This window comes from Colletotrichum siamense, assembly GCF_013390195.1.
Source record: "Colletotrichum siamense strain Cg363 chromosome Unknown KSG_Cg363_contig03, whole genome shotgun sequence".
Classification (NCBI taxonomy): domain Eukaryota; kingdom Fungi; phylum Ascomycota; class Sordariomycetes; order Glomerellales; family Glomerellaceae; genus Colletotrichum; species Colletotrichum siamense.
In genome coordinates, this window is record NW_023501016.1 from 707298 (window position 1) to 731212 (window position 23915).

General features: G+C 50.9%; 9 protein-coding genes across 9 annotated transcripts; 2 read left to right on the forward strand and 7 right to left on the reverse strand.

Annotated features, from left to right (window-relative positions):
* Positions 1–406: 406 nt before the first annotated feature.
* On the reverse strand, positions 407–1204 carry CGCS363_v004173 (uncharacterized protein; the record flags this gene model as incomplete). The annotated part of the gene is made up of 1 exon (XM_036636022.1): positions 407–1204. The coding sequence occupies one exon, from the start codon at positions 1202–1204 to the stop codon at positions 407–409; it is 798 nt and encodes a 265-aa protein (XP_036497117.1).
* A 705-nt stretch (positions 1205–1909) lies between these two features.
* Positions 1910–3352, reverse strand: CGCS363_v004174 (Satratoxin biosynthesis SC1 cluster protein 4; the record flags this gene model as incomplete). Its single annotated transcript, XM_036636023.1, has 6 exons — positions 1910–2333; positions 2391–2486; positions 2537–2654; positions 2704–2844; positions 2897–3131; positions 3185–3352. 6 exons carry the CDS (start codon positions 3350–3352, stop codon positions 1910–1912), a joined length of 1182 nt encoding a protein of 393 aa, XP_036497114.1.
* Positions 3353–5419: 2067 nt separating this feature from the next.
* Positions 5420–6829, forward strand: orsC-5 (Tyrosinase-like protein orsC; the record flags this gene model as incomplete). Its single annotated transcript, XM_036636024.1, has 5 exons — positions 5420–5613; positions 5682–5844; positions 5897–5983; positions 6062–6243; positions 6298–6829. 5 exons carry the CDS (start codon positions 5420–5422, stop codon positions 6827–6829), a joined length of 1158 nt encoding a protein of 385 aa, XP_036497115.1.
* A 304-nt stretch (positions 6830–7133) lies between these two features.
* Positions 7134–8468, reverse strand: CGCS363_v004176 (Acyltransferase; the record flags this gene model as incomplete). The annotated part of the gene is made up of 1 exon (XM_036636025.1): positions 7134–8468. One exon carries the CDS (start codon positions 8466–8468, stop codon positions 7134–7136), a length of 1335 nt encoding a protein of 444 aa, XP_036497112.1.
* A 2853-nt stretch (positions 8469–11321) lies between these two features.
* Positions 11322–11857, reverse strand: CGCS363_v004177 (uncharacterized protein; the record flags this gene model as incomplete). Its single annotated transcript, XM_036636026.1, has 3 exons — positions 11322–11429; positions 11494–11559; positions 11615–11857. The coding sequence occupies 3 exons, from the start codon at positions 11855–11857 to the stop codon at positions 11322–11324; spliced, it is 417 nt and encodes a 138-aa protein (XP_036497113.1).
* A 1348-nt stretch (positions 11858–13205) lies between these two features.
* CGCS363_v004178 (putative N-acetyltransferase) lies at positions 13206–13763 on the reverse strand (the record flags this gene model as incomplete). The annotated part of the gene is made up of 1 exon (XM_036636027.1): positions 13206–13763. One exon carries the CDS (start codon positions 13761–13763, stop codon positions 13206–13208), a length of 558 nt encoding a protein of 185 aa, XP_036497120.1.
* Positions 13764–14675: 912 nt separating this feature from the next.
* DTR1-1 (Dityrosine transporter 1) lies at positions 14676–16510 on the reverse strand (the record flags this gene model as incomplete). The annotated part of the gene is made up of 4 exons (XM_036636028.1): positions 14676–14875; positions 14951–15377; positions 15541–16002; positions 16124–16510. The coding sequence occupies 4 exons, from the start codon at positions 16508–16510 to the stop codon at positions 14676–14678; spliced, it is 1476 nt and encodes a 491-aa protein (XP_036497121.1).
* Positions 16511–17775: 1265 nt separating this feature from the next.
* AMID-0 (Amidase) lies at positions 17776–19486 on the reverse strand (the record flags this gene model as incomplete). The annotated part of the gene is made up of 3 exons (XM_036636029.1): positions 17776–18987; positions 19045–19268; positions 19318–19486. The coding sequence occupies 3 exons, from the start codon at positions 19484–19486 to the stop codon at positions 17776–17778; spliced, it is 1605 nt and encodes a 534-aa protein (XP_036497918.1).
* Positions 19487–20075: 589 nt separating this feature from the next.
* cda1-0 (Chitin deacetylase 1) lies at positions 20076–23906 on the forward strand (the record flags this gene model as incomplete). Its single annotated transcript, XM_036636030.1, has 5 exons — positions 20076–20121; positions 20175–20250; positions 20307–21173; positions 21993–22611; positions 22677–23906. The coding sequence occupies 5 exons, from the start codon at positions 20076–20078 to the stop codon at positions 23904–23906; spliced, it is 2838 nt and encodes a 945-aa protein (XP_036498463.1).
* Positions 23907–23915: the final 9 nt, after the last annotated feature.

The following is a 23915-nucleotide window of genomic DNA, read 5'->3' on the forward strand; positions in this document are numbered from 1 at the left end:
TGACTGTGCTTTCCTACTATCAAGCCTGGTACTGGGTGGGCTATAAACTTGAACTTCATCAAAGTGGGTTCAAATCCGGCACCAGAATAACGGTCGACGGCCCCCCTCAGACAAGAACGTGGCCTAATCGACTACTATAAATGCAGTACTAGGTATACAGAGAGATACAATGGGTTAGCTACGTGTCGTGATTGATACAAGGTGCTTGACATTGAATATACAACAATATTGTTTGTTTTTATTAGAAGCCCGTATGCAATTTTGACGTGCTAGCAGTTCCGAATCATAGAATTAGTTACTTCATTTAGAAGTCAAAAAGACACGCTTCGTGCGCATACTAACAGCTTGAAAGAAAAGAAGACTTGAGGCAAAGTCGCTGGTTCAGTCCTTTTCCTCCAGATGGGTTTTAGACCTCTCGACTTTCCTTCCCGAATCGAAGACTTTCCGGATGACTCTCTCCAGTCTCCTCCACCTCTGCCCACCATCCGAGCTTTCGAAAGCGCACCCACCAGTCTCTCAGTGCATCCATGCCTTCTGCCTCGATAACATCATACTCATACGATAGCCAAATGTATCGGAGCCATCCTGCAAGACAAATATCTGCGAGACCCGGTCTGTCGATGCCAGGTGTCAGCCACCCGGTCTTCTCCAATGATTCCGAAGCCCATGCCTGCACCTTTAGCAGGCATTTGTGCATCTGAGCCTTGGCGTTGAGTGCTGCTTTGAGGCTTCTATCTGCTGCATCAAGCCCCATATACTTGCACGCGACAGGCGACGCGTGGCGCAAATAGTAGCTGAAATCGTCTTGCGCAGCGTTGATGCCAGCCATAATGTCGCCTAGTATGGCTCGGTCCACGATATCGCGGCTCTGAAGAGGAGGAAAGTCGGGATAGGCGTCTTCCAGGTATGCCGGGATTGAGGTACTCTCGTGTATCCATCGGGTGGTTCCCTTGTCTGCGTCAAAGATTCGCAAGCACGGGGTGCTTTTGTCAGCTGGCTTTGGGTCGTCGGCATCGGCAGGTTCGAGAAGGTTGGTCTCCGAGTTGTAGTTGATGATTTTGATCTTCAATGACATTGAGGTGCTCTGGCCTTTCATGATGCCATCAGGAGTGGCCAAGCCTTTGAGGAGCAGGTAGTACACAATTCGACGAGGGTAGAATCCCTTCGGCCAGAGAAACAGAGTGTGTTTCGCAAGATATGCCATTTCTCGAATAAATGAATGATTCTGGAGCAGTTTTAACAGTTATTTGATTGTTGAATTTCAGAATATCAACTTAAGACTGTGTCTACCTTGGTAGAGAGAGAAGTACTAGTAAAATAAGGTGTTAGGAGCCTTTCGATCATTGCAGCTTTATGTCTTTCTTCTCGGAGACATTTTCACTCAAATTAATTGGAATTTACTAATATGGAAGGTTGAAGTCACTTGGATTGACTGAATGCCGAAAAGTGAATCTGGCTTACATGATGTATTGAAGGACATGAGCCCCAACCAACGGTCTTGGCGCGGACTCACGCCGCATTTTCGGCGACTTTCTCGCCGACTTTTTTATCCCCCAAGAAGCCAAGGCCATTTTCTACCAAACTAGTCGGAGCATGACGTATAGGTTCGGAGGTGTTTGACGGGTCTACTATTGCGTTTTGGGCACTGAGCGATATGGTTTCGAGAGCACCAACGCCGTGATACGCTGAAGCAGAGCTCAACCGCCCGCCAGTGCCTAAGTTTAGATGACTTCCATTGACGGCGGCCTCTCGCCAGACCCAGTGCCGCGCCCTCAATACACAGTCGAGCGTACACAACATGTTTCTGCTAAAGGAGCAGATAGTTTCCTCCTTTCACTTTGGAAACGAACGCAGCCTGTCGCGCAGCACGCGGGAGACCATGGTCATCATAAAATCATTTCAGAATATACTAACGCTGTATCGAAACTTCTGTAGTCCTCATGATACCATGATCATTGAGCTTCTGATCCGAGACCAAAATAGACTCTTCGCTTCCTGATCGCCCCCCAAAGCTGCGCCCGTTCTGGTACACTGCCACCGCCGCCGGGTGATTTCCCCCTTTGATGGTTGTTCGGTACATCTCCGTGCTTGGGGAGAAAGGGCCGTCCTCGAGCTCAAAGTCAGGCGCTCCTTGGCTACCCTGCTCCCTGTATCCTTGCCTTCGAGCGTTCGATGTGCCATTACCAGTTCTGCCGGTACGCCCGGTCGGGTATCGGTTTTCGTAAAGATTGTTGCTGTTGTATCGTTGACTCGAGGAGATCTTGAGGGCCTTGCCCACGAGAGGCTTGAGTGCGGGTGCGCAGGCAGCGATGATACCGAGGTTAAGCTGGAGACTGTGGGAAGTTTAATCAGCAACTGCAAAAGCGTAGGATAAATCCAGCGGCACGTACAATCCCCAGAACTGGACACTCTGATAGAAGGTTCCGTCCTTGTTACCGGGCTGAGCAATCTGATAGACGGCCTTGATGATTCCCATGATGACGGCACTGAATCGGTTAGCTAGTTGCAGCATACCACAGACAAAAGGAATTCCTACAAATAGCCGAGACTCAAGACGATGATCAGATAGACTCGGGTGCGCAGCTTCATCTGCAATACCCAAATGATGGGGATCGGCAACGTTGCGAAGCAGACATCAGTGAAGATATTGAATGCTATAGCTGGTTAGATTGCAGCAAGTGCAGGCTGGATCAAGCTGCATACCTGTGTTGATGAGGGCAAAGTTGACAAACAACGTGATGCCATAAGTGGTGGGCTTGAGGCTCTTATCCCAGTAGCCGGCGAGTGGCTTGCAGTACAAGAAGAAGCTCAACCATGCCATGATCGTGTAGAGGACGACAAACACTGGAAAGTGATCAGCATGTGTTATGCCGGAAAAGGATAGGTAACTGGATACCAATGAGTGCCCACAGTGATCGCGAATACCAGGGGTTCTTGCTCAGTCGTAGCAGGGACAGCGCGATCGAAATTTTGAGGAAAGCCAGGGCGGCGATCGCAGAGATGATGGACTGAAAGAAGCCAACTTTGGAATATTCAACATAGTCGAGCTTGCTGATTGTGTCCCTATGTTTTCCAAGTCCATATTGAGCCTGGATGATGAAAATAACCATGCCTCCACCCAATGCGCAAAGCTGAAGGGGGTCAGCACCGACGCCAAGGCGCGAGATCTCCCGGGTATCCATACCGCAGCCATGATCATCATATAATCATCGAGCCCTATCGTCTTCACGATAGCCGCGCGGGTGTACGTTCGTAGACTGACAAAAATGAGCGCGATCAGATGGAAGGTTCCTGTCACGGCCAAGATCATCGCGGTGTTGCTCTCCGCGGCTCTTGCCGGGTCCACAGCCATGGTGGACGAAGTCGAAGACATGCTAAGCGACTGCGTCAAAGACGCGGCGCACGTTAGGATAAGGGAAAAGACGGTAACGGAAGCAAAAAAGAGCCACGAAGATCAGGAGTGGGCACTTTCAGGAGCGAGGGGATCTGTGCAATCTTTTAAGCATGAATGATTTCTGAGCTACTCGGCTCCGAACAGATTTCAGATTTCATCAAGGGAACGCAGGAACCACACCACTCTTACAGCATGCAGGGCACATGGGGCGGGAATAGGGACAGCACGAAACGGAATAATTAAGAAGTCGTCACTGGGTGACGGTCGCTTAGGGAGTCACTGGAGAGCTTCCTGTTCTAGCCCAGCGGAGCCGAGGGAACATTTCGTGCGACTTGCTGCTTCTAGACTGTGTTCCAAGGAGAGGCATGGAAGCAGATCCATCTTATCAGAATGGCAAAGATATTGGAATCTGGTCTGAAAATTCCTGGGCCGGAGTGTTCCTTGCATGGAGTGGAGTGTGTGATGATTGTGCTTGCTTTGCAGGATCGCCAATTAGATATGTGAGTGGTCGAAATGGAAAGGAGGCTCCATGGGGGGCAACAAGGGTGGTGTCTCCCACATCACGGCGCCGCCCTCTTGCAGTGCCGTCTGAACTACTGCCGCACGGCGCAGCATCTGTCAAGAAATAATGAGCTATCGAACCCGACTTCTTGGATCACCTGAGACATGGAAATGGTCTTCAGAAGTGAAGACAGAGGAATGTTCAATTTCCAACTGCGCTTTTGTTGGCGGCCGCACGCCCTGGAGATATCGATCCTTCGTGTGCCATTTCAGGACTGCACATCAGGCAACTTCGGACCAATGCCCTTGGCACTTAATTAAAAATGTGGACTTGCGTGGGTGTAGGAGGGCTCTTCAGCAGAATTTCTCCGCTAAAGACCACGGCGGTCCTACGATAAAAAGCAACAATCGCGACGGAATCGCCCGTCTCTCGAAGACCAACAGGCGTAGTGGCCTATCGGAAGCAATGTGCAACGAGAAGTGGATTGCCTGCCTCTCGGATGCTATGGGATGCATGCCAAGACCTGGCTAGCGGGACGGGTTGGAAGTCACAACAGACCAGAAAATGATCTGTCCTGGATCGGTTGCTACGGTTGATTATCCCCGAAGTTGAGTGCTGACTTGGTGGAGACGGGCCGTGGCCGATGAGTTGGACACTGTCTCAAATGTCGCGACTGAAGTCAAGGTTGGGATCATGGGATGAACACCTTTGTTGCTTTTGAGTTTGAGTGTTTGAGTTAAGCTCATGGGGCACGCGAGTCGGTGCGTTGCGGGAGGTCCCATAGACCGCAAAATGGTCGATAGCAGAACGTATATGACCGTATCTCAGAGCTGAGCCGGAAGCCGAGTGTTACTGTCGTTTTCGACTCGCCGTTCTTGCCGATGGCAAATACCGTTCTGATGATTCGCCTCGGCCTGTGGCAACGGCGGAGACGCATCTCCCCATCTCCCCTGCATCTCATCCACCCATCTTGACCGAAGAGGGTTACATCCAGCATCCCGGCTCCGTGGGCCCCGGATCAGGATCTGGGCTATCGAATTTTCTTCCATTGTCCGCCGCATAAAACCGTTCGATTGACAACCCTCACATCAATTTTTCGCCCCCCAACAGCGGCATCCCGCGCCAGGGGTGGCAGCCTTCCAGACATGCCATGCCGCCCAGTGCGGCTAGGACGTCCGCGGCGCGGATCCGGAGCCCTGCAGCGAAAGGCCGGAGGCGCTAGCCAACGGATTTTAATCTATTCTCAACGTCTGACAGGCATCCGTCTATATAGCTAGCGAGGTTCTGTGACTGCATGGCGGAACGCCTTCGTCTTGATCTCTGAACACAAGTTCCGGACCGTCAATCCCGCTCCCACTTCCCACGCAATTTTCTGCGCGTGTTCGTCTTTGCAGAGAATCAGTTGTCTTTGCCGTACGTAACACAGGACCACATCTCCTCCTTCTTCCTGATTCCCTTGTCCTGTTCGCACGCGGCCACCCTGCACTCCGTTCGTCTTCCCAAAACACGAATACCGTCAAGCAATGCGTTCCATCAACATCGTGGCTGCGGCCGTTGGGCTGCTGAGCGCACCGGCTCTTGCTTCTCCCATTGAGACGCGCGATGTGCTGTCTGACCTGCAGATCCGGGCGATGGACGCCCTTAAGGCTGCCAACCCGGGAATGATGAACAAGCGCAGCAGCTGCAACATTTTCAACGCGCGCTATCGCCGGGATTGGTTCGTACTACCCACACCGTTTCGTGCAGATCGCGCGTAGGTCCTCGATTGCTAATATGCGCGTGCAGGGAGGCATTCTCTGACAAGGAGAAGAAAGCATACATCAGTGCTGTCCAGTGCATGTTGACGTCGCCCTCGAAGTCAGACCCGGAGTTTGCCCCGGGCGCCCGGAACCGTTATGATGACTTCGTTGCTGTGCATATTAACCAGACTACCACCATCCATGGCACCGTAAGCAAGAAATTCGTCCTTCGATGCGACCGAGTCTAACACCACGATGTAGGGAAACTTCTTGACGTGGCATCGGTATTTCACATGGGCTTATGAGGAGGCTCTGAGAAACGAGTGTGGCTATCAGGGCTCCCAACCTGTAAGTGGACTATCTCGAAGATTGGACATCTTCGATTTCTCTCGTTCAAGCCTGAACCCTTCTAATCAACAAGAATAGTACTGGAACTGGCTCAAGTACCAAGATGATTTGACCAAGTCTCCAATCTTCGATGGTAGCGACACGAGTCTCAGTGGCGACGGTGCCTTCGTGCAGCATAATGGCAGTCTCAGCGGCGCCGGCGCCATCTGGTTGCCTTCCGGTAAGGGCGGTGGCTGCGTAGAGAGTGGTCCCTTCGTCAAGTAAGTATCTCTCTACTCCAATCGCGTAATGGAGACAAGCTAATATCTGCACAGCATGACAGTCAACCTTGGACCTGTGAACCCTGGTATGGATGGCATGGAGGCCAGTCCCGCAGGCAGACTCGGCCACAACCCTCGATGCCTCAAGCGTGACCTCAGCTCTTATACCATGACGAACTGGATGACGAACGAGAACATGGCCAACATCACTATCGGAGCTGCTTCCCGCAACATCGAGCTTTTCCAAAACGAACTCCAGGGAAGGTTTGCAGACGGCTTTCTCGGCATGCACGCCGCAGGCCACTTTTCCGTCAATGGCGAGGCGAGCGATCTGTACTCGTCACCCGTTGACCCTTCGTTCTTCCTTCACCATGCGATGGTCGACCGCGTGTACTGGCTGTGGCAAGCTCTGCACCTGTGGAACGCTTTTGAGGTTGCCGGCACGATTACGATCAACAACAGGCCTGCGAGTCGGAACACTACCGTGGAAGATGTTCTCTACCTTGGAGTCTTGGCAGAGAACCGCACGATCAGCGAGCTGATGAACACGATTGGCGGATCGCCACTTTGCTACGTCTACGCCTAAGCGCAAATCGGCCAGTGGATGACTGAGGCAAATCAGAAGTGAAGGAACCATAATTATCATCGTAATCACTATTGCCAAGACTGGACCTTAACGACTCGGAGAATGACGGTCAAGGTCTACGTGTACATATTTGAACTTCTTGTATCTACTTGAGCAGACGATAATGGCAAGGCCGAAGGAATGCGACTTCATGAAATTTCCAAATAATGATTCTATATGAAGTGTAAGTCTTAATCTAAGAACTGAATTGTCCGTTAAGTTGGCTCTAGTTGTGCCTAAGACTTCGCAAAAATCATCGCGACTTCTAAGACTCATACTTCCGTAGTAGAGGATCACTCAGGAGCCGTTCCATGGCCTCCCGTTGAATGCATATGCTGACATCGAAGTCACCAGTATCCGCAACATCCATGACTTGGACAAGACCATCGATCTTGGGCATGACTCCCTGGACATACCTGGCCACCTGCTGTGTTCCAAAGAAGTCAAGCTCATAGGCTTGTGTCCTCACCCAAGACGTAACAAGCGTATGGTGTTTGCCCAAGAAGGCTTGCCACAGTCTTTGTGGACTAACTTCATGAGCGGCATCATGGATATAAGCTGCGACCGCATCTGGGGTGAACATGTCCATCATTCCTCTAATCGCAGCCGCGACAAGCCCCAATTCCGTTGTAGACGCCTCAACTCCAGTCTTCTCGACATATCCGAGAAGGAGAGGAGACCCGACAAAAGTCTCGGGTAAGGGCGGGCTCACTCTTGGGCGAAGTCCCAGGGTGATGTCGAGATAAACGTTGCTCTGTGTATGCTGGAGATTTCTTGCACGGTTGATGAGAGTCCACACATGTGCCAATGCAGCATCAAGTCGAGATATGCAACAAGGCGTCATATCGGCAGGAAGACTTGCTTGCGCAGCTTCTTTCATCCTCGCTAGCTCGCTGGACGAGAAACGGATCTGGTAGTGATCAACTGGCGCAGCCATGTCCCATGTTGGCCATGGCGGAAAGGACGACGAGCTGAGTTGCGTGTTTCCCATCTCTTCAGCAGATGGCATTGTAGCCTGAGTAGCAGGCTTCGTACCAGAAGGGAAACTGGGTGCATCTTCCGCCCACCAGTCGAACCGGTGCATTGGTAGTGATCGAGCCTTTTGGATCTTGGCATTTTCGGGTGCTCCTCCATGGCTTAGTTGTGCAACTTGATCAAGCAGAGAAGGTTCAAAAACTGGCTTGACAATTTTTGAGCTCCCGGATATAGACTTCGGATGCAGCAAAGCCCTTGATCGCACAGCCCAGGAGTTCATGAAGGTCATTAGGCAAGCGGCATCTGCGAGTGGGTGTGCAATCATTGCGCTGATCCCTCTGCCTCCGCATCTGAATGCGGTGAGCTGAATAGCCATGCTGGGCAATCCTTCGATCGCATTGAGGGATGATAGCGCAATTTTGGTGTTCGGCAAGAAGTCGCTTTGCTGAAAGTCGCTCGCGTTCCACTCTTTCAGACTCGTTTCTCTTTCGTTTCTGCTCGGAACGACTTGTTCCAAGTTGGTATCGTACTCTGCAACTATGAGCTCAACCCCAGGGTCTTCTGGAGATCCATGAGATACGACTGGACGGCCAAGATGACGCTGAACTGCATCGTTCTTCACCATGTCCTGGGTCGCCCATTGGATTTGCCCTGCAAAATGAGGGAAATCGTCCAGAGTTTCGCTGAGGGCTGATCCAAGTATTTCGAATAGGCTCGGGTATGGCAATTCCACAATATCATTCTTATCGTAAAGCCATATCGCAGCGGTAGGCGTGAATCGTGCGACTGTCGCGTCGATGATTGAAAGCTTCGATACGGTGGGTTCCGGCGCAGGCGTCTTGGGAAATATCCTGCGAGTTGCTTGAAGCCGACAACGCCCAGCTGCACTTTGCGAATCTCGGGTCGTCATATTGGCTCGCTATGGATTCAACTGTCCTCTGAATAACCACTGAGATCGCAGGTGAAACAGAGCATGGTGCATCTTTTAAAAAGCTTCATCTCGCACAGACAGGTCATGGTAGCGGGGATGCCCCGGCGAGATCCAGGAGATCGCACCGAAGATGACTGGGTCCGGTATGAATCATTCTGCACCATCACCAGATCAGACATGGAACCCCTCAGTGATTGGACGCTTGGCCTGAAATGGCGCACGGGAGGGTCCGAACCCCTGTTGATCTCGACGGCGCAGCACCAGTTGTACATGGTTCGGCCGAAGCGAGTAAGGTGTAGCACATGTTATCATCGACACCTTCTTCTTTCAGTTGGCACGGGTTCGAGCTTTAGGCATCCAAGTGGGGGGAGAATACGATATGCATTGGAGACAAAATGTCCCAATTGGAAACAAGCTCTAGAAATAAATGAAGATGCCAAACAAAACGAAGCAACTGCCCAACTGATTTCCAGGATTTCTCAAACCACACGATGAACAACAACTGTGTCAGTGTTGTGCATCTTCGACGGAAATTTGCACCCAGACACACTACAGCTACTTCGCGGACATCGGTGGCCGTGAATACAACTTGGATCGTCGCAATCCAAGCCGGCCAGACAGGGAGAATGGCGAGCCACTGCACGAAGAGCCTGAAGATCTTTACCATCTAACTTTGGGCCATGCTTGTGCTGACACGACCCGAAGTTTCTCAAGAAGTGGCAATCCCCAAGAAGATGGAAATTGTTGCACATTTTCCGATTTTTCATCGAAATCACGTCCTGCGGCATACAACTCAGGGGAGAGTCAACACGCTCGCCCGCCTTGTTGCGAAGCACCACACTCATCGTTTGTGCTGGAGTCGTCGTGGACGACGAGTCAATCCGAGTGGTTGCCGAGGTCGATGGAGCGGAAGCTTTCGAAGCAGCGGCTGCATAGCCCGTGGACGGTGTCGTCGGAGGGGTGAGTTGAGACGATACCCGTCGTTTAACGCTTGGGAGCTTCTGCGCCCTGAATACGCTGGAAAGGGACAGGACTTGGACGCTGCCCCGAAGATCTGCCAGCTCCCTCTCGAACGGGGGTCCCTCTATCAGTAGGATTTTGCTTCGCTTCGGGCTGTCGGCAAGATGTCGCTCAAGTAAACGAGCGTACCCATTGTCGCCCGATCCGCCTAACAAGACTCGGCGACAATGAACGTCGTTGAGACCAAGCTCAAAGTTTTCTAAAGATGTCAGCGCGTTACATCATGCGGCTTTTTGGGGCTGCTCTTGAGGTACCTTTAACCTTCTCATCCGCGCATTCTTTGCCGTTACCAGCATCAACAAAATCACAGAGATATGATCCCCTATTGAAGCCCCTCACAAATTCGTTCAGGGTTTCCATATTTTTCAAAATCTGGGTATCATGGTAAACTTTGGCAAGACCCTTGAGGTTGGCGTATACTCGTATCATCACTTGAGAATGGTGTGGCATGTCAGGGTCCAACTCAGGCAACTGTTCCAAGATAGTTTGACGCAGCATTCCTGCTGCTTTCTTGCCACCCTCAAAGCCCTGAGTAACGAGTTGATCGGTGAACTAAAATTGTTCAGCTTAACTATGGGGTAAAAAGATGATGTGAAGGTAAAGCACTTACCGGCATACAATCGCCGTCGATGACCACAGAAGAAAAGGAGTATTTATCCTAGCATCGTCAATTGTGTAATTCAAACCGGCGACGAAAGCCATAGCATACCTTCTCAGACTCAAGCTGATTAATCTGCAGCTTCATTTCAGCACCACTCTGTTTCACAGACTTGATGTAAATGTTCTTCTCTTCCAGGCTCTGCTCAGCTTCAGCGAGCTTGCGAGTGAGCATCTCAACGTGATTGAACAAGTCCTGCGCCAATTAAATCAGCACCCACTCAAATGATTGCATCGAGTTATTTAGACTCACGACGATCAAGGCGGATTTCCGGTCGTCCTCGACTTTACAAATCGTCCATCTTTCCTCCAGGTTCGCGACATCAAGGATAGCTGCCATTTTGATTTTCAACAGCCCAGAAAGCTGCGGACACTGGGACTGAAAATGACCGTGACCAGAATTCGCATGAAAGCTTTCAAAAGACGATGGATAACGGTGCCTGGTATATGAGCGTGTAGTATGCCTGGCTGTCTGCCTAGGAGCCCAAGCCCATGGCTCAAACAGGTGCTGCGGGGTTGCATTATCACTGCAGGGGATCATCGAATGAGCTTAGGCTGCAGACGCTGCGATCCATCCATTTCAACATGATTGCACCAAAAATACGACAGCTGTTGGAGACTTGCGGGCCGGTCGCATAATGGTCGGGGGCTGAGGGCGAACGTTTGGCGCGTAAGGAGCAACGACTCCGCCTCGTGTTGGTTGGGCCGGACCGCCAGCAACAGGAGGAAGCCAACATGACCGACCAACATGCAAGTCAACGAATACCACAAGCTATGAAGTAATCTTTCATTCCGCTTTCACGAACCCTCCGCTTTCTAGGTCCGGCCTTGGAAGGCCTTTGTTCAATGTGAGGCGCAGCGCCCGCGATTTTATCGAGACCAAAATTCGGATACCAACCCCAATTCTCGGAAGAGATCAGTAACCTCTTGAGCATCCAGTCTGTCGTAATCATGCGATGCTTTGTTCTCATACCAAGCCTAGAGATCTGTAAGTCACCGAAGAAATAAGTTGGTAGTACATAATGGTTAGGTTCAATCGTACCTTTGAAAGCTTCCACATCGTATCCAAGTTCATCACCTCTCCATATCTGAATCCGTATCGTTCGCACTTGAGATAGATTAGTGAAACTTCTAATTTCATTAAAGGCCTTCGTTGTACTCACCCACTCCGCCGCGTGTGTCTGGCTGCCGAAAACGTGAATCGTGCCACAAGCGAACCTCACGTCGGTCCACCACGTCTTGAGAGGTGCGGAGAAGTGAACCACGCATTTTTCGGTATCCACTTCGTTTCCATGAAGTTTAATGCCATCATTTGTGACTATGAAGTTCATCTCCCCATCGATTGTGCCGGATTTGGCGGACAAGCTGACGGGGGATGAGGAGGAGCCATGAGGACCCAGCAGCATCGCAGCCAAGCCGAAGCCGCACCAGGCGCAGTTCGTCCACCAAGACCGGGCATCTTGAGCCTAATCTTGCGATCAAAAGCGATTCGACGTTAATGTGAAAAGACAACTTACCACAACACAGGGCGTGGGACTATTCACAATACTGTCAGCAGCATTCGTTTGAACGTCGTTTTGGACACTTTACAGGTGAGAGAATGGATGTGCCATGCAAATTGGTGTCGGGGTATGAACTCCATGCTTATGCAAAACTACATGGTGGGCGGCATCAAGCTGTTGAAATGAAACGCGCACTTGTTCCTCGCTGATGCCGATTGATTGGGCAATATCTTGCGTCGTTGGCGGACGGCAGTTCGCGAGATAATACTCGAAAATACGGTATCGAACTTCTCGCGTAACCTCGTCCATATTGAAATTGTGCTGATGAAATTGTTCTTTGTGGTAACTGCAATAACAACTAAGACTTCTAATTGTATTTGCAGCTCAAAACTGGGCATCGGTCCGCCTTTATTTGATGAAGAATATCCCGTGTCAATGCTGGGTATGGTAGAGATGATCAGTAATCACTACACTATTGCACTGATGTTATCCACAGCTGTCATGTGCAGGGCGTGGCTTTGTGAGGTGTAGGGCGCAGGGACCTTGGTCAATGGCCAAGAGTTAATCAAGGGTGGAAACAGGACCGTAAAACATTACCGCAACCGTCGAATTGGGAAATATGGTGCGTGTAACTACTAGATGTAGAGTGACTGCTCAGGTGATCATCCAAATGCTGTTGGTAACCTTCCCTCGCAACCTAGAAGTTTAATCCAATATAAACACAAGGCGTGTCACGTTGAACATGTTGTTATCCGTCGAAACAGGTACTATGGCCCAATGTATGCTTCCTAAGAAGACCCTGCTTTTATTTGCTAACTCGAGCAGCATCACATGCAATTTTGTGAGAGCGACTTAGGCTGTTTTTGAATCAAGAATGATGTACAACATTATGTCATACTCTGCAACTAGTCCTTCATGAGTCTTGGTTTGTAGTGAAGCTGTCGAACATACAAGACAATGCTTAGGTGGATTAGATGAACAAGAATCGGTGATACTGCGAAATGCCACGTGAAGCTGTGAAACCGTCTTAAAATAGGATCGGGTGTTCGAAATGATCCAATTTTCGTTTTTTCATGTGTGCACAATCACTGTTGATGCACGTCTAGTTCGTAGCATGTCTACTCTATTTCCTCTTTCTACTACCCTCTTTAGCGCACCTGTTCTGCGTCTATCGTTGTGAATCTATCTCTTGGACGCCCAAGAAGAGCAAAACTCCGTAAACCCAACCCTGACCCTTTTGTAATCACCATATCTATAGTTCCTTTACCAGGATATCATCCGTCTGAACCACAGAGCCGACAACAAAGTCGTGAGTGCCGACAGCCTTGTATCCCCATTTTTCATACGCCTTCCTTGCTCGGTAGTTCTCTTCCCACACGCCAAGCCAGATGTTCTTGAAGCCCTGCTTCCTAGCCATGTCTTCTAACTTGTCTGCAAGTGCCTTGCCGGTGCCAGTACCGTGGGCCTTGGGGTACAAGTAGATCCGCTGCAGCTCGACAATGCCCTCGAGGTCCGCGACACATGGCTCCGTCGAGCCGCGGGTCAACATGGCGAAGCCCAAGATGTCGCCGGCAGCGTCCGTTGCGAGAATGGTGTCTTTGTTGGTATCTTTCAAGTCCTTTGTGACTGCTTCAATGCTGTATGACTCGTCCAGAAACGCTTGCAGCTCGTGCGGCTCTACTGAGTGGCCAAAGGTGACGGAGAAGACATGCGCACCCAGCTCCGCGATTGTCTTGGCATCGTCGAGTGTGGCTGGCCGGATGTCGATGTTAGGACGACCGTCCGATCGGATCTCTACTGACTTCGCCATGGCTGCGGGAGTGGCCGACGAGAACGAGATCGGGCGCTTGAGGAGGCGGCTGACTTGACGATCCCGAGCGACGGTGAAGGGATGATGATGAAACACAAAGAGTGACCTGTACGGATAGCCCGGATTAACTTTCCTACAAATCGAAGACCCGAGCAGCTGGGCCTTTTGTACAGATTTTGAGCATCGCGTAACCGCTTTCATCGTTGCAAGAACTGGATCTTTTGTCGATCGATGTTTCTGGAAACCGCGAGACACGTCGCACTAACTCTAAAAAATCCGGCAAGGCGCGTTTGCTGGCTGCCCTTTTTCCGAGCACATGGCAGGTCTCGCCTTTGTTGTTGCGCCTTGTTGTCAATGCCATCCCTGAAAAGGCAAAATCATTGGTCTCGGCGCCGATGGTCCACTTCGGCCTGCGCCCTTAGCTTGACAAGGGCATCTCCATAGTGCCTAGTGCTGTAAAATCTCCCCCATAATTAGGGCGTTCATGGAGCGATCTAGGTTATCAAGTCTTCGGAGCTGATCCCCGAGCCAATCAAGTTTACATGATTGAGAGAATTCTTCTCGCAGATCATGCGGAGATCGGTAAAAATGCAGTTGAAATGCAGTTGAAATGTTGGCTACGCATAGGTACAACGTGGCGGCAAGGAAGCCGCCGTTCCGCCATCCCGCTGGATCCCGCTCTCAAACGGATCAAGACCGTTCAAGCCACCACCAACGAGAGATCGAGTTCGATGCGAAGATTCTGATGTTTGAACGGCGCCAAGATAGGGCAGTCAAATGTTCGAGGAAGCTAATTGACCATATATGATCATGAATTCGGAGGCTATTAAGTATATCTAAACAAAATGCTACGCAATTTTCCCAAGTACCAGAACATCCAGAGACCCTTCTATAACCAGCCTGGCCGGGTCCTTAAGCGCTCTCAACTTTTTCTTCCGCCGTCTTCTTCGTCTTCGAGCCAAATATTACGATGCAGATCACAGCAGCAGAGGACACCATGACGAATAGAGCACTCACTGTCGAAAACCAACCGACACCAATGCCCTGGACTCCCGGAAGACATACTGCTGTCGCAATAGCGGCGAATAGGTACCTAATGAAGTAGTTGCTCGCTGTGGGTTTCACGTCAGAAATGCCATCTTCATGATACAGAAAGACGAGTTAAGTCGGTGAGTTGGAAAACATACCCATGACTTCGGATGCCCGGTCTCGGAAGACATCAAGGCAATAACTGTTTAGGCAAGGAAAGCAGACCATCTGAGCAACACCCTGCACAAACATGCAGATAATGGGGAGGGGGATGCCTCCCTTTTGTTGATCGATAGCCCATCCGTAGATGATCGCACTTCCTGGAATCACCAACCCCATGGCAACAAAAGCACTTCGGAGTCGGTCCTCCGGCACCCGCCTACCACGCTTCTTGATCCACTTCTTGACGGTGTAGTCCGCGTAGGGGCCGCCGACGAAGGTGCCTGCGAGATATCCCGCTCCCGGAGCCAGGAAGAAGAATCCGGATTGCAGCGGGGAAGTTAGGTTGAATCGCGGGTTGATCACGTAACGAACGGGCGTCAAGAGAACTTGCATGTTCCACAGAATCGATGATGCGGCGATGCCCTGGTTGTGTAGTTAGCTGGGGGTGAACGAACAGAATGCGTCTTACCGCGTTGATCAAAACGCGTCATGCGTTTTGAGTTGAGGCTTGCAGCTTGCAGCGGTCCAGCTTTGGCGCGAAAACCTACGATGTCTCTTAATGGCAGTGGGGTTTTGGAAGACTTACCACAAGAAGAATCCTCGGATGACGGAAGAGGGAAATGACGCGGAACGGGTTGGTCCATTCCCAGACCTGTCCAACTTTCTCCTTGAAGGTGAGCCCCTCCAGCTCTTCGGACCACTTGCCATGACTTGTTTCCGGCAAGAAAGCAACGGCCAGGATCATTGCTACTCCTCCCACAGCACCTTGGAACCAGAAAAGCGATTCCCATGTAGAGTAAGTCACGATGACGCCTCCGAGGAAGGGACCAAAGGCAGGTCCAATCAGAGTGCCACCCAAGAACCAGCCCAAAGCTGTACCGCGCTCAGTCGGTCGATACACGTCGCTCAAGCAACTTGAGCCGACGACTAGGAAGCAAGTGCCCCCGAACGCGGTGATGCAGCGGAAGATAAAGAAAGCTGCGAGGTTGGGGGCCTTCGCAGTCGCCAGAGAGAATGTGCAGAACAACACTGTCGAGATGACAAAAACCTGAGACATTTAGTTCAACGGAGCGGTGGAGAAATTGCGCAACAGAAAAAGTTGCCAAAAAGCCTATTGTGAAGACTACTATTGTACATGATGTTCGAGGTACAGTGATGATTGTGCTTACCCATTTTCTGCCATACACCTGACTAATCGGGCCCCAGAAGAGGACACCGATGCCCATGATCAATAGGAATAGCGCGTTGGAGTAGTTGATAATGGTTCCCGTGGTGTTGAAAGCCGCTGCCACCTCAGGCAGGGCCGATAATACCAGGAGGGCTGCCAGATTGACCCCTAGACCACCAAAGGACACAATGGCTGTGATCAGGATCTTGCGCTTGGGGGTGAACTTGGCGTAAACCGTCTCATCCTCACGATAGGAGAAGGGCCGGCTGGGAGTCTGCGCGAGGATGTTCACGCCCTTCTCGGCGTTGGAAGTTCTCATCGCGAGCAAGTCTGGCGGCAGCTCATCCACTCGCGTGGGTACTTCTGACAGCGTATTTATCGACGACATCTTGGAGACCTGTTCGATGTAGCGCTTCCTGTGACATAGAAAAGAGAACACGGAGCTGAATGCGATGTATTTGCCAACTTGGGTTGAACTAAAGACAGGATGAAAGAGAATCGCTGACAAGGGAGAATTCAGGATTTTGCCAAGAAAACAGTCTACTCATTCCAACAATAACCCAGCGCAAAACAATCCAGAAATAGGGGACGAGCTTTGCATTTAAATACGCCTGTGCGAAAAGTTCAAAGGGAGTTGAAAGAAAACGCAGAAAAAATCCTTACCCGGTCGGTCTCCACTCGGACACCCAATTCCGAAGTCGGTCAATCACAATCAATGGATCAACAGCTCCGAGACGCCTTCAAAGACATCATCCATGAATTAAGGAAGCTCAAAACCAGCAAAAAATGTTTCATTGGGCCGGGTCCGGCTAGGAATTCAAAGCGGAGCGACTCCGCAGCGGGGAACAACCACACAATCTGCAACTTGTTGCGTCTGCCCCCTCCACTTCGGGTTGAAATCAGGCACGATATTGGACAAGGGCGCCCGCGGGGACCCACTGAGGCTGCAATTCCCTTATCTAACACCTTTTTGGGTCTGGGCCTGCGTCTCGAGGATAATGTGGAAATTTTGCCGGGGCCGGGAGCGGAGCGTGGGGGTTCCCAGGAGTGTTGGTTCCCTCTCGTGTCGGTGCCGGCGCATCGGGCAAGAAGCCGAAGTTGAAGGGCCCGAGGTCGGCCGGGACTGAGGCCACCGAGACAAGATAGACTCCGCCCTCGGACCCGCTACTGCCGGTCGCCGCATGCCGTAACGCGGAGGGAGAGACTGGAATGCCGTGTGACGATGTCTGTGAATCAGACGGTGGTCTGTCCTGGAACTTTACTTCTCACGCGTCCCTCCCCTGCTAATCATAATAGTTGTAGTCCGATCGCTTTGTCCCGACCTTCGGAGGAGACTACTTGACTCGGCTATCCCTAGCATCCTCAACAAGTAAGTCTGCAGCTAGCATTTCTAGCTAATCAAAGCTATGTGAGGGGCTGACTTATCCCTGCAAAACATCAAAAGTGTCGATCAGGACAACGTCTGCTGCATCAGGGAAGCCGTCTTTCGGTCAAGGTGCCGTTGGTGATTATGATGCACAACAAGAAAGTGAAGTGATTTCTTCATAGCTCGCGAAGACGTATGGTGTATTTTTAGTTGCTAAATTGTGCTCCAACATCACGTTGCCTCCGGTCCGAAGAAAACATTCAAAGACCAATGTTGCCAGCTGTCTGTTATCTGGTCTTCCAGTCATTCTTCAAACTCCAAGCGTATGCAACCCGATAAACATCGTCTTCATGCCACCACTTTCCAATGACCTGCATGCTCACTGGCAGCTTAGTTCCGGAGCCCTTAAGTGGGCCTTCCTCGATCGTGAGCATACCAATAGGCATGGCCAGCACCGGGTGCCCTGACTGATCAAACGGAGCAGTGTTCGCAGTCAACCCTACTTGTTTCCCGATCTTCTCCAGCGGCGATGCATCATACGGGGTATGCGAGTTGGCGATGTAGGGCAGGTTGGGCGCAACCAGCACGTCATACTTCTTGAGTGCCGCGTCATAATCGTCTCGGAGCTTCCTGCTCAAGTTCGTTGCCTTCCCCAACAGACCGGGAAACGCCTTTTGCGCGTAAACCCCGTTCAGGTATATGTTCTTAGACGAGACGTAGGCGTTTTCCCATTGCTCTTGGGTAAGATTTTGGAACTTCTCGGTGAGGTCTGTCATCACGTGGCCTCTTCTGCCGAAGTTGAGATTTCGCTTGGCGAGATATCCTCCAGCCTTGCTGATGGCCGTCCACACTGCTGCGCCTTGAGAATGGAACGGTACGGAGACTTCTTCGACGGTTGCGCCCAGGTCACGTAGTCCTTGGATCGCTGCTTCCACACAGGCTTTGACACGAGGTTCAACTGAGGGTTGGTTCATGCCTTCGATCAAAACACCGACTTTAACACCGGATAGGTCTGCCGGATTTTGCAACGCAACCAGATTGTCGTAATATTTGGGGATTGTATCCGGCGAAGGTGCTGCAAAAGACCGGTCGTCGATGTTGTCGTTTCCGGCGATGGCTTGCAACATCAAAGCATTGTCGAGTAGAGTTCGCGTCATGGGCCCGACGTGATCATTCGTCGGCTCGTTAGAGCCGCAAGCCGTGTAAGGGACAAGGCCAAAGGTAGGCTTGAGACCGTAGATACCACACCAGCCGGCAGGCACACGAATTGAACCTCCTTGGTCTGCGCCCAGAGCCATGTCAACATCGCCGTTGGCTACCAGAGCTCCAGAGCCGCTCGAGCTTCCTCCACTGCTGTAGCCTTTGGCGTAGGGGTTGTGTACATGGCCGGTTGATGATGAGCTGCTTGTAGCTGAGTGACACATGTTCTCGCAGACTGACTTGCCGGCAATAATGGCTCCGGCTTCGAGAAGCCTCGTGACGATAGTCGCGTCAGTGTTCTAATGTCATTCGTTAGTCGCTGGATACCCTCAAGGGGTTACGGAACAGTGTCTCACAGGAGTGTAATCTTTCACGAAGTCGGTGCCCATAAGCATCGGAACACCCTTTACGGCTATATTGTCCTTGACAGCAATCGTCTTTCCAGCAAGAAGTCCTCCTTTCTTCTGCTGGTCCTCAATTCGACATTTCCACGCCCACGCTGATAGGAGGTTGTTGGACGAGTCAGGAAAGTGAATGTCTTCTCTTGGAAATCTAATCTCATTCACTGGTGGTACATAATCTGCAAATACTATTAGTCCAGCTTGACAAAAGGTGTACACACAACTGACCAGGGAGAGACATAATTCCGACAACGGATTCGTGGAATACCGCAAGCAGCTTTTGGTACTCATCCTTTTCATTATTTTTCAGAGTAACACCCAGCGCATTGAGGCTATCGTCAAGAACTTCCGCCGTGACGGGGTTTGTCTTGTCGACGTTCAAAGAGAAGACGGACATTTCGGGGTCAATGTCGAGGTCTAGGCAGAAAATTCAAAACGATGCACTCCGTGAACTCGAGGGCTGATTCGAAACATTCGCGATCAAAGCCAGCTGATATTATTCAAGCCAATGTAGATTGGATGTCCATAGTAGTTCTAACTCATACCTAATCTCTTAGATAGGTCCGATAGCCCTGAATTGATATCTTATCGCTATCATCAACTCCTCGCGAACAATTTACTGCGTTCGGATCATCCGATTCCTCTCTCAAAAGGTCGTCGGCGACTGTGAACCGGTAGCAGTGCAGCTTGATCAACCCCACTATGTCCTTATCTTAGGAAGGATCAACCCCACCATTCACGTACCCCGCAAGATATCGCAAGATGAAATAGTTCTCGGAGGAGGGGCAAACCGATAGTCTTGTGCGGCTATCTTGCGACGGATGCACATTAAGGGTTTCAAATATTGTATTAAAGGGCATCCATTGCTTGTCGCGACAAGTACGAGATTCCGTTGAAGCCATCGATCTTGGGCGGCTCACTTACAAATTCCGCCTAAGACTATTAGACCATTCGAAAAACACCGACAATTTTAAACAACTCAAAAAATGGTGCATATCGAGGAGAGTCTCCAGATACCTCGCGACTTTGAGGGTGAGTGATACTCCACCAATGGAAGCATGTGTGTCTAACGTACATGTGTCCAGGCTTCGGCGAGGAGGGGTTTGATCCGAAATGGCCCAATGGTGCTCGCATTGCCGTGTCTTTTGTCCTCAATTATGAGTAAGTTTCCATATACGAATCTTTCAACAAGTATCACAGGCTGATGGAGATTCCAGAGAGGGAGGAGAGCGAAGCATCTTGGATGGCGATCCTTTTTCGGAGCCATATCTATGGGAAAAGGGTGCGTCCGGCGGTTACAAAGAAGGTGCACGATACCTCAACGCCGAGCAAGACTTCGAGTATGGCAGCCGTTCTGCGTCCTGGCGTCTTATCCGACTATTCAAGGAGTTCGGATGGAGCTTCACCACGTATGCCGTCGCTTACGCCCTCAAACGAAACCCGACCTTCGCGAAAGCTCTGGTCCGCGACGGCCACGAGATTGCCTGCCATGGTTTAAGGTGGCTCGACATCTGGAACTACTCGTTGGAAGAAGACAAGGAATACATCAAACAGAACATTTTGATGTTGAAAGAGGTTTCGGGCGAAATGCCGGTGGGTGCTTACTTCGGCCGCGGAACCCCAAACACTCCTTCCTTGTTCCCAGAGGTTTGGAAGAGCCTCGGTGGAGAGTTTCTCTGGTCCTCGGAGTGCTACAACGACGATGTACCTTACTGGCTCGACTTGCCGTGGGAGAAGGACTTGCCAGAAGCTGACAGGGAGGGCATGCTTCTGATCCCTTACAACTATGACTGCAATGATGGCAAGTTTCACATGTCACCTGGGTTTGGCAGCTCAGTCGCTGAGACATATGAGCAATATCTCAAAAACACCTTCGATTGTTTGTACAGAGAGGGCGGGAAGTTGATGAACATTCCGTTGCATACGCGCATCATCGGCAAGCCAGGGAGATCTGAGGCCCTGAGAAAGTTCATGACGTACATCTCAGAGAAAGAGGGGGTTTGGGTCACGACTCGAAGGGATATTGCTAAGCATATGAGGGCTGCATTCCCGTACAAACCCAATGGCGAGTGGATGAAGGGTGTGTGAGGTAATGGTTCTAGTCAGAGAAATTTCATGAAGGCTTGATCATTCAATTACAGCACCGACGTAGATATGCAGCAAATGATAAATCTCTTAGCACAAATATTGAAGTAGCTTGCTGAAAACACCTACTAGTTCTGTGTAGTGAACACATGATCAATCACTTTCTTTCCACCGCTTGCATAGCCAAGAAATTTTGTTGAGAAAGACGATTGCCAATGATGGCCGACTTGGCACTATTCCTGGCTGTTCGAGCTACGAGTGTCGGAACCTCCGATCGGCAGTGCGACGGCTGCTGCGTCGGAATGTTTCCGAAGTGGGGGCTAGTGTCTCACGGAAGTCGTCCGACGAAGAAAAAGCTGTCCAAAGGCGAGATCGGCACCGGTGATAGCAACCGACATCTATGTAAATCGGACGTCCGCCTCCGCAGACTCACCCAGCGTTGCGGCCAGTTTGGCAGTCGAGCTTCTTGGCGGTCGTCTCATGTTATCAGCCTGCGGAGATGACGCCTGACGCACATCCCCCGGCTTCATCGCCCCCGGTCTCCTCAGCCGGAGTCCCTCCGAACCCTAGAAAGAGAGGAAGAACGGCCTGCACAAGATGTAAAAGTCGTAAGCAAAAGGTAATCGGCTATGGTTGTTAAGAAATACTGGAAACCAATCTGATTTTGGAGTGTGATGACCAATTTCCGGTCTGCTCGAACTGCCGCAGGTCAGGCGCTCAATGCGACAAGGTAGATGTCACAGATGAAGCTTCATCAACTGCGTAAGTATACACAAGGTATCGGGGATTTAATGAACGTAAGCTGAAGACTGATCCAGATACACCCGGGCATTAGAAGAAAGGGTAGCCTACCTGGAGAACAAGCTGGCTCAAATTCCCACGCCAGAAACCAACTCGACCCCAAGAGAAACCGCCAGTATTCACTCCAGTCACTCAAACAGGGACAAAAATGCTCTAAGCGACGTGGTTGCACACGTGTCGCTAGGGAATTTCGAGGCTCCTGCCTATGTTGGACCTTCGGCCGGGTTATCGCTGGCCCTCAATCTCGGTGAGATGGTGCAAGCTACAGTCTGGAACAAGATGTTGCCAGACATCCATGACGGTGCAAGTGCCAATCGGTCAACGGGCTGCCTCAATCCAGGCCCTAGATGTCTTACAGTAGAGGATCTCTTGGCTCACGGTGTCAAAGAGCCCCCGAGTGATGAGCAGGGTTCAAAGATGTTGAGGGCATACATGTCCCAACTGCACTCCAAGTATCCTTTTCTCGAGCCTGAGGAATTGTGGAAGCTGCATGGCGAAAGAGTCGCGTTGGCGGGAACTCCACCGCAAAGTTTAAGCAAAGCTGAAAGATTTGGTGTCTTTAAGCTGTACCTAGTGTATGCTATGGGTGCAACATTGGTACAGTTAACACAGCGTGGCCCGGGCTTTTCCCCGGAGGTACGTGCTTATTTCTCCACGGACGTTGCAAAGTTGAGTACTTGAGCTAACATACTTATGGAAAGGCTCTCTACATCACTGCACTGCAGCACATATCTGCGGCAAGGGAATCGCGGACGGTGCAGAACATTGAGGCGATGACGTTGTTAGTCATGTTCCATCTTCGATCAACCTCTAGTCATGGACTGTGGTACATGATTGGTCTGGCGATGAGGACATCCATTGACCTTGGGCTTCACCGCGCAGCTCACGAAAACAATCTCTCTGATTCTGTGGTTCAGCGCAGGAGAAGATTATTCTGGTCTGTCTACTTACTAGAGCGGACGATCGCCATTTCACTCGGTCGACCCTTGAGTATCGCGGACAACCAGATTGATGTAGAATTCCCTGATACTTATATCAACAGCAGCTCATCTGCATCGGGGACTGTTGGAAACGACATAACGCTAGCAGTTGTGCTGTTCAAGCTCCGCCGAATCGAGTCGAAGATTCATCACTCCATTTACCGAACAGACAAAGCCTTAGATACCCTCCGACCAAAACTCGATCGTCTCTACCAACGGCTTCAAAATTGGCGGGTGTCGCTCAATGAGTGGATGGCACCGAATCATCCCGAGCTCAACTACGCTCTGTTGCTGTACAATCGCGCTCTCAGGCTTCTAATCCAACCTTTCTTGCCTCTTCTTCCCCCCTCTGACCAGTTCTACGGACTGTGCATGAGAGCTGCTGGGGATATCTGCCAGGCTCACAAAAGGCTCCATCAAACTCTTGACTACGGTCACAGCTTCATTGCCGTTCAGACCGTGTTCGTCGCCGGGGTCACTCTTCTTTATGGACTGTGGACACAGGGGAATGAGCTTTGGTCAGTAGCACTTGCGAATGACATCCGTGCTTGCTCTTTAGTGTTATTCGTCATGGGCGAGAGAGCACCTTGGGTTCGCAAATACAGAGACGCTTTTGAGGTTCTTGTGAACGCAGCCATGGAGAAACTTCAGGATGGTGAATCGGGCTTGGCGGAAATGGCCTCAGCTCAGATGCGTGCAGGAAGACAACAGGACACGACGATAGACGGGCAGAGCGAGGAAGCTGCCGGCGAGAGGGAAGTGGGACAAATGACTGATGAAAGCTTCGACCAGTTTCTGGGTAGCGTTGGAGATTCTGGAATTGCTGGTGGGGGTTTCGAAGGTGCTTGGCCCATGGTCGCTGAGTTGGCGAACTGGATCGATCAGGATAGCGGAAGCCCTGTCTGGATGCCCAATTTTGAATTGTTGCAGAGCCTTTCGGGCAATGACTAGGGATAGGCG